Here is a 19,133-nt window from a genome sequence, read left to right as displayed (position 1 = left end):
ACCAACAAGGCAGGTGTATCCGTGTTTTATGTCACTGCAGTGGCTATGTCGGTGATGCGTGTCGTGTGAGGATGACCAAAAAGAAAAGAAATTAACGTCATAATGACAAATATCAGCAGTCTTACCCGACAGGCTCTGACGGCTGATCGCTCACGAAGTGCTCCTTCGGGGAATGCGTGGCGCCATCTGTGCCGCTGCCTGATCGTCCCGATCCAATGTCCAGCGCCTTGAACCACAGGTTTAAAAAAAGCGTGTTCGTTGAAGTGGAAACATGCAACTTAAAAGTGTGTGAAGAGCCTTGGCTGGTTCCACTAGTCCGTACGAATCGTTGAGCGCAAGAGTAAACACAATCGAACGAAAAAACCAGCGCTTAAATAGAAAAGCAAGCCTCCTGCACATGCGACGATCTTACCGTCATAAAAAGCGCGAACGAAAAATCGTTAGTAGCGCATCATGTGTCATTCTTATCGCTGTCTTTTAGGCACTGTTTTTTTTTCCTTTCGATATGCTGTACCAACAGGCCCACATTGTTCACTTTTGCAAACACAAACAGAAGCACTAAGCAAAGTTCATAGTCATACTAAGTATTTTACTAGCATTGCTCCGGTGTAAGAGAGAAAAGAGATTTAGTGCTGGGCACGCAAGTTCTTGTGGCGCCGCGTGATTGCGGGCCCACGGCGTTGCGTACCCAACCCATACCCAACCGGAATGCCTTATAGCAGCGCGCACACAAACACGGGCCACACGAAGGTCACACGCGCTCGCAGCGCCATAGCGTCTTGTCACGTAGATATTTTTTAATTATTTTTAATTATATAATAGAACGCGCGAGTTGCCACATATTTTAACAAAAACTTTGCGTGTCACAAGAACGAATCAGATTTATCGCGTCACCGATGGTCCCGTATATTCACTGATGCACGAAACATACGAAGTGGTCTGTGTTCGTTTATTGTCAACGTTTTAACACTAAGGCAAGCACAGCCGAACAAGAAAGTGTTTACCTGCTGCTCGTCCTCGAGAGGACGATCCTGAATTCAGCTAGGCGGCGCGACAGCCTATGAACATAGCAAATATACGTATGAGCGAGTAGGGTGCAGGGAGAAGAGAGCGAATGGGGAGGGAAGGAGCGGCAAAGCGCTGCACCTACCCCCTCCTAGATCGCCTCCACACACGCGGGAGCTCCGCCGAGCTCCCGCGATGCAAGCGCCCTCACACGCCAGAGCGCGCTTCTCTCCACTCACTCTCCACCCTCACTGTCTGCTCCGGTTGCTAGGGGCGAGAATAAGCGCATGCGCCCGCAACTGTTGATATGGAAGAGAAAGTGAGAGCGGGGAGATAGCACCTACCGGTGCGCAGACACCGACAGACGCCTGACATGCCCCGACCAAGATGTGCATGCACACTTGAAAACAGGATTAGATTGTGAGGGACTTCGTTGTGAGAAGGACGTCCAGTGAAATGAAAAAGGGCGTATGCTTGGGCATGCTGGTAATCCATTTCTCACACAACAGGAGCATCACTTTCCGTTGTGTGTCTGCCTCGCCCTTCGTTCTTGTCCTGTAGTACGTTAAAAGGCTAAAAAGGGAGACTTTAGAAAGTTAAGGCCTTTCATAACTCGCTAAATTCAAGGCATGCGCTGCTTCAGTCCACAGCAGTCAGCGAAACACTCCATCTTTCCGAAGTACCACCGCATCAACCTGCACAACCCAACGGCCATAAAAATCAGCATGTGCCATATAAATCTTATGAAATATTTCTAGCGACGAGCCACTATCATTCGGACATACACTGCATGGCCAAAAGTTCATCTCTCTTATTCCACAGACAGCATGCCGACATATATGCATACGCCGGATTCCCCATCGAGGGGGAGGCGAAGGCTCATCGCAACACCCCCTTCCCGTACTAAGGCGAAGTACATGGCAGACTTCGCGTCGCCGCTCAGAAGTTACTAAGGAAAAAGTGTGAGCCCGCCACCGGCCCATTGCACACGCCTATGCCTGCCGGCGTATGCTGTATACAGTCGGTAGTGTGATTTGCTTGTAGGCAGTCAACGTAAAAGGTCTGTCCTACGTGACGTCAATCTTTTGCGAGGAGAATGTTTGGCGAGCTGCTCCAGACTGAAGCACACCTTGTACTTCTTTACGCCTCACGAAGTGTTTTCTTCTAATTTCACTACGACATGCATATCGGCGCCCCATCTCTGGCTGTTAGACGAATATTTTTTATATATTTTTGCATATTGCGACATGAGTTTAGAAGGCTAGGAAACGTGGAATGCACCAAACCCACCGTTCCCATGTGTACACACCCACCGTAGCCCTGTTCGTTCAATTGTTCAAGATTCAAAACGACAAGTTGCACAAGCCAATATGGCGGTACCGAAGCCCATCCGAAATGTGACCTACACCAACGTATCCCTCCTCAGCTTCGCCTTCTGTCAAAGTACTAAAAAAATCTAGTCGTGTGTCAGTTGTGCGCGACCACTAAATATCGTAGGGAACAAGTGCATACACAGTCGAACTTCTTTATGTGTAACAATAAATGTTGGGCCTCAGCGTCCCAAAACCACAATACCATTCTGAGAAACGTCGCACAGTGGCGAGTTATCTAAGTAAGTACACGCACCTCGAGCATTCTCGCCACCATCGAGAATGCAACTTCCGCAGCCGATATGCCAGCCCGCGGCATGCGGATTGTGTTGACATCTGTGCAAATTATTTTTCGGACCTCCCTTTGTCGTCGATGCAGCGGCGTTTTCGCCATTCCTACAAGCGATTTCAACGTTTGTAGGAAACCTATAGCTTACGTAGAAGCCTATAGCTCGCCTAGTTCAAGAAGAAGAAATGGTCATGGGCCGGGCACGTAGCACAAAGGCAAGATAACCACTGGTCATTAAGGATTACCAACTGGATTCCAAGAGAAGGCAAGCGGGTGAAGGGGAGACAATGTTAGGTGGGCAGATGAGATTAACAAGTTTGCGGGTATAAAGTGACAGCACCAACCACAGGACCGAGTTGACTGGGGGAACATGGAAGAAGCCTTTGTTCCGCAGTGGGCGTAGTCAGGCTGATGATGGTGATAGCTCACCTTCTCTGTGTAGTCCTCCTTGTCGGGCTCGCGGGCGACCAGCGCCCACAGCAGTGCAGCCAGCACGAGTGCGTTGGCGAGGAAGGCCACCGCGTAGACCAGCCGGGTGCGCAGAGACGGCGGCCTCTCGCGAACAGCCGCGACAGCGACCTTGGCAGCAGCGCGTCGAAAGCCACGCGTAGCTCTCGTGGCACGCTCAACTGGCATCTCTCGCTGAATAATTGCAATACTCAATCAATCAATTAAGGCGCCCCGGAACAACCATGAAGTCTTAGTGCAGGTGCATGCAAAATAAAACAATAAAACAAACAATACAATACAACCTTCAGGAAAGAAAATAAAAAGAGTGAAAACGCACAGACAAAATGAAATCAGTGTAAAACGGGAAGAATAACAAGAGAACACGAGAATCATGAAATTGGAGTGAAAAATAAAGGGGTGTACACATAAATATGCAGAAGCCTTCCAGAAAGATGGAAAAGGAAAAAATCTGTACATAGTGAAAAACCATGTTAAGACAGTGCACAGCTGAGAAAAAAACAATGACACTGAACTTCGAAAGAAAAACATCAAGATCACAAAAGAAACATTTAGTAGAGTTGCACTCTGTGAACAGTAGACTGTTGAAAGTTGGCAAGTACATGGAATGGTCGATTCTCACTGGTTAACCTATATATCAGTGATAATATAAATAATATTAAAATATTATTAGTAATATTGAAAGGAAATCTGCGGTTTCTACACCGCAAAACCACGACATAATTGTCACAGACGCAATAGTGGAGGTTTTTCACGTACACTGCTCAGTACACGGGCCTGAAGTATTTGGCCTCCATCAAAATGAGACTTACACAGCCGCTATCGAACACGCGACCACTGAGCCACTGCTCCATCGGGGCGGACCGCTAAACGGTGGTTAGGCACCTTGATGCTATAAACGTTCTGCTTTCCCTGTTGGTTCACAAACTTTCACGGAATAGTGGTTGCGCATTAACTAGACAAAGAAAACGTCGCACATGTCTCTTGCGTCCTAGCCTAATTTGTGCACAACCGATTTTCCTTGAACTAAAACACCTTGTGCTAGACGAGTCCTCTTGTGTGAACAATGAAAAATGTGAAAACGGCGACAGGACTTAAAAGCTACAGTGATACCGACTTTCGAAGCAGCCTGTACTTCAACATAGATACCTCCTATTTCAGAACAAGCAAGTGTTATGCGCATGAAATGTTGTTATTTCATTGTGACATGTAATTTTTGCATGGTGCCCTGTAAGGGGTATGAGGTTCGGCGGCAGGCACGGCGGGTTTCCCGACTGCTTCGATAATGGTATCGATACTAAACTTAGTATGGCATAACATCACTGTACGAAGAACATATTTGAAAAGTAACATGAAAATCATGACATGTATGTCATGAATTACATTTCATGGCCCTGCAGCTCTTGCGGTGGTTTCGTTCACATGGCATGTTGCAAGGCTGGTATGATATGGCATGATTCCTTGGCGAACACAAGCGACAGACACAAACATAAAAATCATGGCATGCGTGTCATGTAACAACATGACTACATGCCACGCTCATGATGTGCTTGCGGCCGTTTCGCTAGCTTCACAAGTACCAAACTTGGTATTACGTGATGCGAACGAAGGACATAGGTAAATGACACATATAAACATGATAATCACGACATGTGTGTCATGTAACAACATGACTACATGCCACACTGATGATGCGCTTGCGGCATATGCCAAATTTGGTATTACGTGACGCCAATGAATGACGAAGGTATGTGACTGGTGCAAACCCGATAATCATGAGACGCGAGTCATGTGAGAACATGAATACATGTCACAGTCAAGGCGCCAATACATTTCGACGTGACGCAGTGCGCGTGCTCGCCGGCGTCCATTTCGTCACGTCACACCGGCGTTGCCACGCCAGGAGCCGGTCCTGCCATATACTCGCAGGCGCGCGCCGCGCTGCTTTGACACATGCACGTTTCAGCGCGTCCGGCGTCCCTCTGTCACGAAAAGAGAGAGACGCAGTGCTGTCTCCGTAACGCTTTGGTGCGAAATGCAGCATGTCGCATTTCGCGCAGTGTGCCATCGGGCCGCGCTGACGGACGCTGGTCGCGCCTGGTGTTAGACTATACATATAAATGTGTGCTCGCGTTTTGCTAACGTAGCGTCACTGTGCCCAGCGCGCGCACGCGTCTACGCTACATTTGACGCACTCACGTGGTGATAAAACTGCGCCGCAGTTAGGTCTTCCCGAAGTCATGAACCAATGAACACGTCTTCACGCTTTACGACGCTGACGTAAACGCTCGCGACATCACCATCTCGTCCGCCATTTTGACCTTCCGCTGTGCCACCTATAGTCGCTGCAATGATCGAACATTGGGCCCTGTAAAGGGTATGAGGTTTATGATGGCATCCCACCGCTGCCACCAGTTGTTAAGGGTTCGAGGTCCATGGTATGTACGGCGGGCTTCTCTCTAGGGTAGCTGGCTCCCCACCGTCGTCCACATAGCCGATGCTCGTCAGTGAGGGGACGCGTTAATAGAGATAGAGCGAAGGTTTATTTACATGGGAGATGAAAGATGGAAATTTACAGAAATGCAGAGGAGAATAAGCTATGTACAAAGATTCAGCAGTTATTTACAAAATATCTTCGGCTTTTATAGCCCGTCGTCCCCTTACATGGAGGTCCCAAGAAGGCGGTGACCACTCTTGCCGCAAATCAGGTGACGAAGTCTGTGGTCCACCCACCAGAAAGGGTGCAGAATTTGAACCACACGGCTGGGCAAAACGGTCCAGTGGTAGCAAGAGCGCACCACACAATCACGCACCCGACCCACGCCTTGAAGGCACCGCAGGGCGAGGAAATAGAGTTCGGAGAGGGAAAGTAGAACTCCTCCAGGGAGATGGCTGCTGACACGAACGTCAGCAGCGGTCCATGGCTGCTTTCAGCTACAGGCTTCCAGAACTCTCTAGAACATAACAGTACAAACGCTCGATCTTTAAGAACGGCTTCTTCGACGTCTTCCCACGCTTCAGGACTGTCGGCGCTTTTGTGACGATTTCGCGTCGGCGACGACAGCCGAGTCGAGAGGTTGACTCCATGAGAACTTCCACAGAGGCACTGCCCCACGCTATTCTAATCCATTCAACAAAAGGGTTGTCTCGCGAAGCCTTTGTTGTGACCCGACCACTACCTGGAACATCTACAGGGCAGCGTCTTGCAGACTGGGCGCCGATGGGGTTGAAAGTATCCTAGCAGACCGGCTTACGCACAATGGCGTCTGCCCAGACGAATTGCCACGCCAAACGTAATAGCCCTTTATGATGCGCTCGCGGCCGTTTTGCAAGCTCCAGATATACCAAATTTGGTGTAACGTGCCGTCAATGGATGACGAAGTATATGACTGGTGCAAACATGATAATCCTGAAACGCGTCATGTAAGAACATGACAACATATCACGCTCATAGCGTGCTCGCGGTCGTTTCGCTAGCTCCACATATACTAAATTTGTTATCACGTGACGTGAATAGATGACGAATAGTGTTGGCGTTTTTACAGCAGTTTATAGAAAACACGCCACACATCTCCACAACTACACAATAGTTAGTGTAAAAATAATGATAAGCAACAATTACTGTAATGGACGTAATAAATAATGCAAAATAGATGCTAAAGAAAAAACAAGAAAAAGTTACTCTCGCCTCTAAGAAGAGAATCGTGGGGAAATGCGAATGCATTTCTTGCACTGAGAGTACACGGCGTAGTAAATTTAATGGCGTAAATTAATGACGACACGAGCATTTGTACCGCAAGCATATACTTACACATTTATCACCCAGAGAACAGTCGAGAGTGAGGCGCGCGCTTCACTTCATTTATACACACGTACGAGCGAGCGGACGGAAAAGTGGGGCGCAGGGAGGAGAGCGAACGCGAGAAAAGAAGCGGCGAAACACTGCACATGTGTTCCCTTTCCTACACTCTTCCCACACGCGGGAGTCCTGCCTAGTTCCTGCATTGCAAGCACCCTCACAAGCCAGAGCATTCTTCTCTCAACTCTCCGCTACTCCACGCTCACCACCTGTCCCGGTTGCTAGGGGCGAGGATAAGCGCGCGCGCCCTCGCAGCAGTTGCTATGGGTGAGGGAGTGAGAGCGGACAGAACACCTGCGGGTGCGCGGGACACCAACAAACGCCTGACATGCCCCGACTAATACTACTGTCACACGAGGAAGTTGTCATTTGCGCCACTGACATTTACAGATAATGACATTAGTTGACTGTCACACGGGGACGTCTAGTGTCATTAAAAGAAAATGACTTCAGAAAACGAATGAGCTAGCCGAACTCATTCGAATGACTTTTCGTCGCGAAGATGTACTCTCGCCGGAAGAGAGCCTTGAAGACATATATATGAAAGGGTTAATAAATAATAAGTATTATTATAGCTTTCTTTTTAATTATTGTTTAATTTATTTGCATACAATTCAACTGAGCCGTTTGAGAAATTTTGAATATTCTCGTTCACAGCGACATTCTCAAAAGTGTCGGCGGCCATTTTGGCCATGTCAGCCATGTGTTCAGTGTTTACGCTAGCCTCGGAGCTGTCTCGCAGAACCCACGCCTCCCATGTCGTCAACGTAGGTGGATAGTGGCACGCAGCCTGCGTCGAAAGAAAGGGTCCGTTGGAAAGAAGCCGAAACTTTCACTCTGATAAGATTATGGGAGGACCACTTCGGAGAGCTGAGATGCGCCAAACGATACGTGAAGGTTTACACCTTTTGTCCGATCGGCGCGAGAAGTTGCAGCTGCTTCCTCGCACTCTGCCATGTCAGCCATATTGAACGTTCAACACGTGACCCCAAGAGCGATAGTGGTTCCATTCTCCGCTCGACTTCGTATGAGCTATGAGATTTTCTTTGTATACTTAAAAACTGCATATTAACCTATCGCCCTCAATTTCATCCATGCGGAAACATTTTTATAACCCTTAGTAAACGTAATTATTTTTTACACACGCAGCGACTGTTTTTTGCTGAGTGCCGTCTTGGTGACATCGCGATTGCCATCATTTACAAATGACTTTATGTCTTCCCATGTAGCAGCACGCGTCTCCTAATGTCATTCGATGTGTCAAATGTCATTAGACTAAAATTACATTAAACTTTCTCGTTTGAGAGGGGTATAAGAAATGCTTTTGCATTTAAAAGAACGGCCAGCACGAGACAAATTCGGTAACTTGCACCATGTTACAGAAATTTTCCATATACGTACCGCAGGTAAGAATGGCAATGGTTAACGCAATACTGATAGTCTTGCTAACGTGTTGCTGACAGCATGCCTTGGCCAGCACATTCAACAAATTTGCTAACAGCACGACCACCGTCTTTGCTAAAGCAGCCCACGGAAAGAACGAAATACTAAGCATATTGTTCACTCAAAAGTATTCATAAACTAAGGTAGTGCTTATTACGGGTTTTTCTGAAATTGATGTAAGTAATGCATTAGGTTAGGTTAGGGTGATTGAATCGAATTTAATGCTGTGCAGGATGAGGTCAAAAATTTCATATTTGTGTGTGTGTGTGTGTGTGTGTGTGTGTGTGTGTGTGTGTGTGTGTGTGTGTGTGTGTGTGTGTGTGTGTGTGTGTGTGTGTGTGTGTATGTGTGTGTGTGCGCGCGCGTGCGTACATGCGTGCACATGTGTGTGTGCGTGTGTGCGTGCCTGTCAACGTTTCGGCCAGGGCTCGGCGTTCGTCGGGGAGTATACAGCGTACACGGCAAATGAAATGTGCTGCGATATGACAGAGGGCCCCTCGACTAAAGGTCGGCGCTGAATTGTACTAATAAAGCTAAAGACGACTTTGACTGTGATACAAGAAGCTGTGTGCACTTCACTGCTCAAACTGCGAGATACAAGCCATGAAGTGACGCCTTTCAAAGTGCGTTTTAATAATCCTGCGGCGCGTGTCAGTACATTCACAAACCAGCCCGTACATAAGCTCACATAGAAAGGGCAGCGCAAAAACTCAGGAAAAAAATGACACTAGAGACAGAGCGCTTTTATTTATTTTTTTTTCGAGTTTTTGCGCTGCCCTTTCTATGTGAGCACTATGAACCAACTAGCCCAAACCAAAGTACTTCCCGTACATAACGACATTAATATAAAGGGATGTTCCCTTGATCACGTAAGGGCAAACATACCGGAATAAGGTTTTAGATCTTGCCACAAACGGGAAGCGCGCGACTCATTCCTCGTCCGCAAATGTAAGCGGTACTGTGAAAGCTCACGTTCCTACCCATGTAACAGTTGAGCCAACTACATATCACCATATCATGGGCAGCGCTTAATTCCAGATGGCATATGGCTGCCGCTTTCGCCAGTTCACACGCCTTTACGAACGTATCTGCTAAATTCCATGTTCATGATAGCCATGTACTAGTTAGGTTTGAATAGATATTTCATTACCCCTGTGTAGCGTTTCATTCATGTTCAACTACTCTATTTCACAGTAAAAAAAAAGCTCCTGTTGTATGAAACATGAAGAAAAAATTTCCTGTGCTAATGAGTGGTGCCCCCTTTGCTTACTTCCTTATTGAGGCTGCCGTGGGCTTGTCGCAGTCGCAATACAAACTATGTGTGCAAGTAGTCAGCGCTGTAAATGGCAATACCCAAGAAACTTAAAACATCAGCGACGACGCTGCATCGACTGACCTGGTTTCCGTGCGTCTTCACAATCGCTCACCTTGTTCTTGTTCACCTATTGCTCGTGGGGCATACCCACTGTGGGGGATTGACTAATAATAGGGTGGTTTTATGAAATAGTATGTAGTTCTAGAATAATAGAGGTTATAAAATTAAAACATTACAAATTACTCGGGAAATCACAAACATAACAGATTACTAGGGATTACTCGGGAAAATGAAGGCAACAAGTTCAAATATAACGCGGAGATATATGTCCACATAAAGCAAACAAACAACGATGCCATCTGTTCACATTAACGTTGACCGTGTATATCCAATGAGAAATTGAAGGAAGCTTGACTTTCGCTTCAAAAAGAGAACGTGCGAAAATTAGGCCTGATGCGCATCGCAGCATACCGAAGGGAACGGAACTTAGGCTGCTTCAAACTGTGCTAAAATGTCTACTTCATTTGCAAAGTGCACACTAGATCGTAATATTAGGCTGAAATACGTGGCGCAAGGTTGACAAAGAGAAAAAAAGACAAGACAGAAAGAGCGCCAACTCAACACTAAGTTTATTTTCATGAAGCATTCACAATATATAGGCTCTCGGAGGACATGCGCAAACCATTTCATTCACCGCGCGTGCAGGCATGAACATTTTGATGATGTAATAACCTATAATTGCAATCATGATATCTGGGAACCAGCAACAAACAGATATGCCTAATGTAAAGACGTCGAAAAAAAAACACACCCAAGCCTGCGCAAAAAAGAAACGAGGAAAAAGAAACAGCAAGAAAGCACTGACAGACACTTCGTAGCACCCATCTAAAGTACATCTAGATCCAACAGTTCGAATTCACTGTTATGCAACACAACTGAAGGCACGCTGACGCATGAGTCACCTTTCTTCATTATGTGAAAGGCTTCGAGTAACTCCCGCGCCAGCGCATCCCGGCTCCTTCCAACTACTCGCGTGCGATCGAACTGCGGCGTGCAGCCACACGAAGCACAGTGAAAGGGCAAATGAGACCCTTTCCATTCCTAATTGATAAGGCATGCTCCCTTAGACGGTCATTTGTGCAGCGCCCTGTCTAGCCTATATAGACCTTGCCACAGCTCAGGGGAATTTCATAAACAGTGCCCACAGCACAACGCAGGAAGAGCTTTACGTGCTTCTTATCGCACACCACCTTGGCACCTCTTGAAGAAATGCGGGCACAGAGCCTTGAAAGCCTATTTGGAGCAGAGAAAACCACTGGCACATGGTGCCGATTTGCAACCTTTTTCAGGTTGTGGTAGATTTTGTGCGTGTATGGTACAACATGCGGTCTTTTCCTCTGTCCTTGCAATGGCTCTGGCCTCGTGCGTTCCCCCTTCAGCCTCTGCAGCATTGTTTCAGACACACTGACTAAGACTGAATAAGGAAACCCGGCTGCAGTGAGCCGCGATACCTGAAAGGAAAAACTACAAACACTGTGTGCTGGCATGACTTGGACAGCGCAGAACCGAAAACACACAGCAGCTATAGACCTCTTCACCACCTTAGGATGTGCAGAATCATAAGAAAGAAGTTCTTTTCTCGTTCTAGGGCTGAACTTCCAACAGACATGACCCTCGCCCAGAGTCAGGTTAATATCTAAAAACTGCAAGCTTTCGTCAATGGGCAGTTCATACGTAAAAATCAAGCCTTTTCCGTGTTGTCGGAACAGGTTCAAAACCAAATCTACCTCGCTAGAGTGCGTTACAGGGTTAGTAGAAGTTAACACCACGAGGAAATCGTTCACATATCTAAAAATTTTAGGAACTTTTCCTGGATCAACGGCATTTTCTAAAGCACGAACAATAGACGCCAAAAAGATGCTACAAAGGACAGGTGCAACGCAGGAGCCAATACAAATGCCCTTTCTATGAATAAACAACCCATTATTAAAAGAGGCAAAGGTGCTACGAAGGTAAAATTCTAAAAGTGACATGAGGTTGTAAACAGATACGCCAGAGGTATTGATAAAAGTTGTGCCCCCATGTTCCTCGATACAGTCCTTTAAACAAGATAAAAGTTCATTATGAGGCACTAAATAAAAAAGATCCTCAACGTCAATTGAAAAAAGATAACTGATGTCACTTCGGCTTTTCAAGAAATCTATGACGTCATAGGAGCTTTTTGTTGCAAAAGGATCTACAAACGCTAACGTATTTAAATTTTTCAACAGATAGCCACTCACTTGCAGCTGCAAAGTACCATTTTCTGTCACAATTGACCTAAATGGCATGTCAACTTTGTGCGTTTTTACATTGAAAAACACTTCCAAGGAAGTTTTCTTGCATTCAAAAACTGATTTAGCCAGATTGGCTAAATTAAAACTCTTGCATAATTCAACAGCACGACGTTTTACCTTTGACGCTTTTACAGTTGTAGACTCAAAGTTCTTCATAATCGCAGAACTGGCTTTGTCCTGGAAACTGAAAGTAGACATCACCACAAATCCGCCTTCTTTGTCTGCCTGAAGAAGGGAAAGTTTATGCTCCTTGAAGTACGAGACAACTCCGCCTGTGGTCAACTTGGGACGGTCATTTCTACGGTTCCGCAAAAGTGAGTCCGCACCCTCAGTTGACCACAGGCGGATTCACATGTCTTGGCGCCAGGCACGATTCTACGACTCCGCCACGCAACATAGCATACGTTAAAGAGACTCCTCCATCTATAGATCTTCCAACACAAGCGTTCTGCGCGCCGACATAGTCCTCTCTGGGCTGTTGTTAGCGCGTGACGTAGAACATTTCAAAATATAGGTTAGGTATTTTCGTGGCATTGTCTCGATGAAACTTTCTGAAACTTCGTAAGCTAAGTCTATGGCACCCACAGATTACAATGTACTTCATTTGGAAGCTACATAGGACCCGGTATTGCCTTCCAAATTCATGGCGTGCCAATGTTTGGTGCGGCAGTCTCAAGATGGAGTGCCGCATTTTTTTTTCGCGCGTTCTCTCGCTCACCGAGCGTCGCGGGTCTTTTGGGGGCTGTGAAATTGCACTCCACTAAGACGCGAAATATCCTCTTTTGCTCTTTAGAGTCACTTTGAAAGAAAAGGAAAACATAGCTTGCTGAGCCTAATTCGCTGCTTAGACAATTTCTCCGCTTCGAGTGGCGGCTAATTACCGAGCTCGAAACTATGTGCCATCGGCTCTGAGGACGCCCCGGGGAATCAGATCGAAATCAGGTCACACAGCCGCGACTATGCGCACTGCGACGTGCGCATAGTGAAGCTTTTTACGTGTGTCGCAATTAAAACTCGATTAGCGGAAGGCAGTCATTGCCTTGTTAAAGTTTGCCTGAATTCATCCTTCGCGAATCACAGCGAATGGACTTGCAGCCTATAAAGTATATTCTCCGTACACAGAGCTCGCTTTCTTCTTGAGCGCGCACTTTTTGCTTATTAATGAACGTTTCGTATTAGGCGCTTTAGCGTATCACTCACGTATACGACGTTGTGCTGGTTACATGAATCAGTTCACATTATTTTGTCGTTTTGTCTAAGCTCCTATACTCTGTTTAGTGAATAAGCGGCGTATTTGCACTGAATGTCACTTTTTTCTCCCTAATACATATTGCGCCGACTGCACGCTCTTTGGTGAGCGATGTAGAGCATTGCGAACTTTGGCCTCACTCTCAACCCTTTTTACATCTATGCGCCATGATAATCTCTTCACTGCGTCTGCCTTAAAACGACATTTCGTACTCCGCATCAAAGATTGATAAGGCACCCTGATTTAACTCAACCATCAATTTAAAAGTATCTTTCTTCCTTTTTTACCGATAACGAAGTCCACTCCAAGATCATGAGAGAGTGCTGGGAGCGAGCGCGTTTCTTGGGGCGCCGCAGCGAAAGAAACAGCGTGCCACGAGCGCACCCGCGGTCATCATTGTCCTCTTCTACCAACGATCGGCGAGCTCGCGACTGGAGATCCTAGCACGTGTAAGTCGGGACAAGAGACACCGGAGGGACCAGGTTAGAGCCTGAGGTGCTTCGCCCCCGATACCAAACTACCAACAGGAGAACCGAGCAACGAAAAAGAAACGCATCGAAGGATAAAAATGGGCCGGAGCGCATTCGGCAGGCACTTCCAAATAATGTCAGGTAACCTGCTACTCTCCCTAAAGTGAAAAGTATAAAACCCTTGTCCGTTTTAGCATGCGGGGCTGTAACGGGGCACATAATAAAACTAGTGACAAAAAAAGAGGACCACGCAGCGTAGGATCGGAAAAGGTCAGGGAACAAACAGGAGTATCCGATACTGCTGACGTAAAGCGAAAGAATTGTGGTGACAGAAAGGGGCAATTACAGAATGGATGGGAAACGCAGTCGAGGGAGTTAGATGGAGTGACGAAATAATAAAGTTAGCAGAGAAACTAGAATCGGCTCGCACAGGACCGGGTAAAAAGGAGATGGCTTTCGGGAGAAGCCTTCGTCCTGCCATGGACTAAAACAGGCTGAAAATGATGACGACGACGACGATTATTCAAGGTCAGCGCATCGTGAAACACAGTCGTCAGTTAAATTGTTAGTGGCAGCAGAACAATGAAAGACAACAAATCTTATCAACCGATAGATCTGTAAGAAATGTTCAAAATAAACACACTTCACAGGTGAAACTTTTCTTTATGGTAAGCCTACAACTGTCATTAGATTTCACGGGCGGGTTCTGGAACTTCTGCCGAGGCTTTTAGGGAATAATATTTGAAGCATTCTCTTGAATTATTTGAGGCTATTTTCCACAGCTGCACTTCAAACAAAAAAACTGGAGACGAGACAAGCGCAATTGAAAACAAGGAGTCACCCTTGCAGCCCAATCGGTAGCGCACCGCGTATGCGTAGTGCGGAGATTCTGAGTACGACTCCTTCCTGCGGCCAGTAGTTTTCGGCTCACTACACCTAAAAGGGCTAACAGCTATGGCGAGATCGCTTTCCTTGTAATAAGGTCGACAACTGGGCTAGCTGGTAAGATTACATTGAGATCATTGATCACAGCATATCCACGGAGTGATTGATGATGAGTGGGGCGAAGCATCCATCCATCCGTGTGTCCATCCGTACGCGCATGCGTCCGATCGTGTTCGAAAATGCAGACGGTGAGCGGGTAACACTGACGAGACGCGAGCCAAGGAAGCCGAGCGAAAGCGTCTTCAACGCGCCCCCGCTCCGCTTCGTCCGTGCCCCACCAACGATCCGCCACGTACGGCGACTATCCAGGAGACAGAGAGAGACACCCGTTCTCTGCGTGCCCAGGCGCAACCCGCGCGGCAGCCCATTGGAGAGTAGCGGTACAGCGTCATCTAGAATATCCTCACTCAACTGCAGTTTGTATGTAATTATGCGAGACAGTGACGTCTATTTACTGTTCGGTATATTATATACTGCCTTCTTTTTTTTTTCTTCTCCGAGTTACTCGTGACGTATGATAAGGTCAGACTAGGAGGAGCTTCGCTCCTAAAAGCACGAACGAAGAAGAGGCGCAAGAGGGATGACACGGCGTGCCTAATTAACCAATGTAGACAACTGGAAAATTTTGTTTGATATAAATCAATTATTGCTCCTTCAGTAGGAACTAATTCATCGAAATTTTTTGCCTGGAATAATTAAAAAAAATCAATATATCTGTTAATATTCTTTTCGCTAGTATTTAAATATATATTTTCTTTTTGTAAAGTTACCCGATTCTTGGCTAATCTCCCATGGTGGTTGTGAGCGACAAGTTTAGGATCTACATCTACATTATGGAAGTCGTGTTCATTACGAATGCTGGTGAAAGCTGTCAGCTCTCCATCAGTGGCGTTATCACGCAGCGAACTCAGTTTTCGTGAAGGGGGGTTAAAGAGACACCTTGTTTTTGTTTTTTATAGGGGCAGGGATTTTAAAGGTTTTAGGGGCGGAGAATTTTAGGCGGAAAGGCTGTCGTCTTCGCTTGGCGTAACCACACAAAGCACAGCCATCTGTAGTGCGCGGTCGCACCAAAGAGAAGTGTTCTTCCTGGTGTACTTCGTGCACGCGCCTTGACGATGATAATGCCTCACGATAGTGGCGGTAGAAGCTGGGGAATAACAAGAGTTTAGTATCAGCTTACTCGAATACTTTAATGAGCACCACATCTGGTAATCGTAATCACCCCACGTGTAGCATCAAAAGACCGTGGAGCAAGATTGCCGAGTCCTACCCTCTTCGTAAACCGATTTTTCTCTTTCAGGGAAGCCTTCTTTTTTCCAAGTTCATTCAATAAACTTCAGTTGATAGTTTGCGCTTGTACACTCCACTTCATTTCTAGTCTATGCCCTAACTTTATTTTCTGCCGCAACGGTAGCACAATTTTTCCAGTTGAGATTTTGGTAGCTGTGACTGACTCAGTCAATACCCTTGCATTGGTTGAGAGCCATGAAAAGAACAAGCAAACAACCAGAAACTAAGGATCATTCCTTGTTGACATGTAGGAAATTTCCTACATCTCGTAGATACAAGTTAGAAAATCCTTAACGTGCTATTGGAATGAATTTATCCGTGCCCGTGATTCTGTTTTTAGGAGCCTCTATTTCAGTGCGAAAGTCTGAAAGGTAGTGCGCAGTTATCTGACTGAAACCAAAAGACTAACAAACTAATGTTTTTTTTTCTTCTATATCGACATGCGCATAACTTCTCTCTTTTTTAAGTTAGGTATTGATCTAGGTTATTATGTATTACTAATACAAAAACTTTACAGCAGGTACAGATCAGTGATCATCAAAACGTTGTTTTAAAATTTGTAACGTTTTTATTTTATAAGTTCCTTTACTCTAAAATCGAATAATACTCTATAAGACCACTCAATTATTGGCCGATCCCCCACAGTAGGTATGAGCCACAATTGAATGTAAACAAGAACAACTTGATCCCACTGTCATTTCTCTCGCGACAAACTAGTCGAGACGTTGGGTACTCGGACGTCCTATTCCTTCTGGTCCTGAACCAGAAACTACCAACGCCCGTGCACGAAAATCTGCTGAAATTCATCGGAGCAGCCATCGCCTCCAAGATCTACCCCCCCCCTCCCCCCACGGTTCCCTAGCAAGTTCCGCGAGAAAAATATTTGCAACAATTCTAACACAAACTGATCAGCACCCTTTCACTGCCGTCCCACGCATCGTCAACACGCCTCGCACACCTAACCTTTTCCACAGTGGTGCCGGAAAAATTGTGGAAGACTGGTTGGACTATTCCGACCGGGCCACTGCCATGAATGACTTGGACAATCGCCGGAAGTTGAAACACGTCTACATCTCCCTCGTTGACGCGGCAAGAGTATGGTGCGAGAACCACGAGGCTCCATTCACCAGTTGGCAGTACGAGTTCCTTGAGCAGCTTTGCGAGGCCTTTGGAAACCTTGAACGCAAAGAAAGAGCTGAGCAGGAACTTCCTTCAAAATTTCAAGTGCCGAACGAGAGCATCGCCATGTTTGTGGAAGACATGTCACGATTGCTCCGGGGGGCTGCCCTACTGATGTTTGGGGAAAAGTGCGCCTGTTAATGCGAGGCGTAAAAGAACAGCCTTTCACGAACCTATTACGCAGACTTTTGTAGATTTTTGTAAATATACACTAGAGGAAACTCTGGCGCTAGTGTCTATGGGAGCTGCAACGCACGGCGCTTCAGCAAGCATTGGAATGATGGGTAGTGCATGAATTTGTCTATTCTTCGTACTTCTGGTTCCGTGTGTGGCTTGGAGTTGTTTTCTCACGAAACAAAAATCAGCAAATATTCAGCGGTTTGGCTTCACCACCTCATTCTTTTAGGCTTACCATTTCAAATCGGGTCACGAAGTTTGAAAATGTTTCGTTCTTTCCTTCGAAATAAAACCGAAACACAACAATAAACGAAGCCGCAAGTGCGATTCACCACTCGCAAGTACTAAGACTAGGCAAATCCGTGTACTACCCATCATTCCCATGGTCGCTCAACAATCGCAGCGCCAGAGTCCCCTCTAGCTCATTTTAGGAAACTCTATGCCTACGCCGTCGACGGCACGTATCTTGCAACCACCTGCAGCCTCCCCCCCCCCCCCCCCCTCGGCGTTTTCCAAGCCCAACCTACCACACGACTGCGTGCCGAATTTCAACCTGGCCCGTTGAACAATCGCCTTTGTGCTACCGTTGTGGCGAAGCTGCGCTGGGGTTCCTCGATGTGTTCCTCCAAAACAGGGTGGAGACACTGCTTTTGTGGACGCTATATTGGTTCAAAACGTTCGCGTTCGCTGGCATTACCTGGAAGGCATAGAGGGATAGACTTCAGTGAATCGCGCGGTAATTTGGCTCAGTTTATCTATTCTGGCGCTAGGATTTGCACATGTAATGTTCCTAACAAATAGGTTAAAAACTACTTATACGCACGAAGCATTTGAGGGCAAAATAAATACATTTGGACGTATCTATCAGCTTCATCCACATTATTCCGGGCTGTTTTGACGTGGTCATGCTCAGGGACCCATTAGGCAAGACAATCTCACTCGAAATTTGCTTACTTGTGATTGGCATAAAATACATGTTTCTTCATGCGGCTGGATATACACTGTTTTGTGGACATATATAAATGATTAGACAAACCGACTTTACTCAAAATTGCTGGTTCAGGATTATATTACACCAAATTAGCTTAATTAGGAACAGATTAATCAGGCTTAATCTCTATTGTCTTATTGCGGCTACTCACTCATCCAAAGGGCTATGCACTTTCTACTTACTCATAATAGACATGCTCAAGATTTCCTTTATTCCAATTAGCTTAATCTGGCTTAATTCGCATGACCTCAATTAACGTGACCATGCTCCGGCATCCAAAAGGCTACAAATCGCAACTCACTCCAAATTCACTTACTCGTGATCAGCTTAACATGTATTAGCTTAATTCAGCTTAATCCACGTGGCCTTGTTGCGGCTATACTCTGTCTTCCAGCTTGCTAGGCAATCTCAAAACTTAATGGTTTAAGATTCAGATTATCTTAATCCAGCTTAACGAATATAATGAGATCAGCTTAATGAGATCATACGCAGTCATCCAAACGGCTAGTCATTCTCATTCATTCAACGTTGAGTTGTACAGGAATAGCTTAACCCGGATTTATTTAGTAGTGCTTAATCCGAAAGAACATAGCCTGATTGGCTTTAATCTACCTCATGGTTATGCCATCTCATCTGTGACCGGATTAGAGCAATCCAACATAATGTATACTAATCTTGCCTGATCCCACTTCATTGGTATCTAGCAGTATGAATTGGTGTCGACTAGCGTTAAATAGGCGCTTCCAA

The 19,133-nt window shown here is 46.1% G+C and overlaps 1 protein-coding gene across 3 annotated transcripts in view; it reads right to left on the bottom strand.

The window, feature by feature from the left end:
- LOC119165140 (putative Hedgehog signaling attenuator pxb) overlaps positions 1–19,133 on the bottom strand; it is a 665,846-nt gene that overhangs the window by 609,582 nt on the left and 37,131 nt on the right. For 2 of the 3 annotated variants that reach the window (XM_075870781.1, XM_075870780.1), the window contains exon 2: positions 3,094–3,306. In XM_075870781.1, the coding sequence (XP_075726896.1) occupies positions 3,094–3,300 (207 nt within the window). In that variant the 5' untranslated portion in view covers positions 3,301–3,306. Of the gene's footprint in view, positions 1–125; positions 227–3,093; positions 3,307–19,133 lie in introns of all 3 variants that reach the window. The other variant, XM_037417322.2, reaches the window with a different exon arrangement.

The sequence above is a fragment of the Rhipicephalus microplus genome, chromosome 8, assembly GCF_043290135.1.
Source record: "Rhipicephalus microplus isolate Deutch F79 chromosome 8, USDA_Rmic, whole genome shotgun sequence".
Classification (NCBI taxonomy): Eukaryota; Metazoa; Arthropoda; class Arachnida; order Ixodida; family Ixodidae; genus Rhipicephalus; species Rhipicephalus microplus.
The sequence above is the reverse complement of the archived record's forward strand: the minus strand, read 5'-3'. Positions and strand labels throughout refer to the sequence as shown.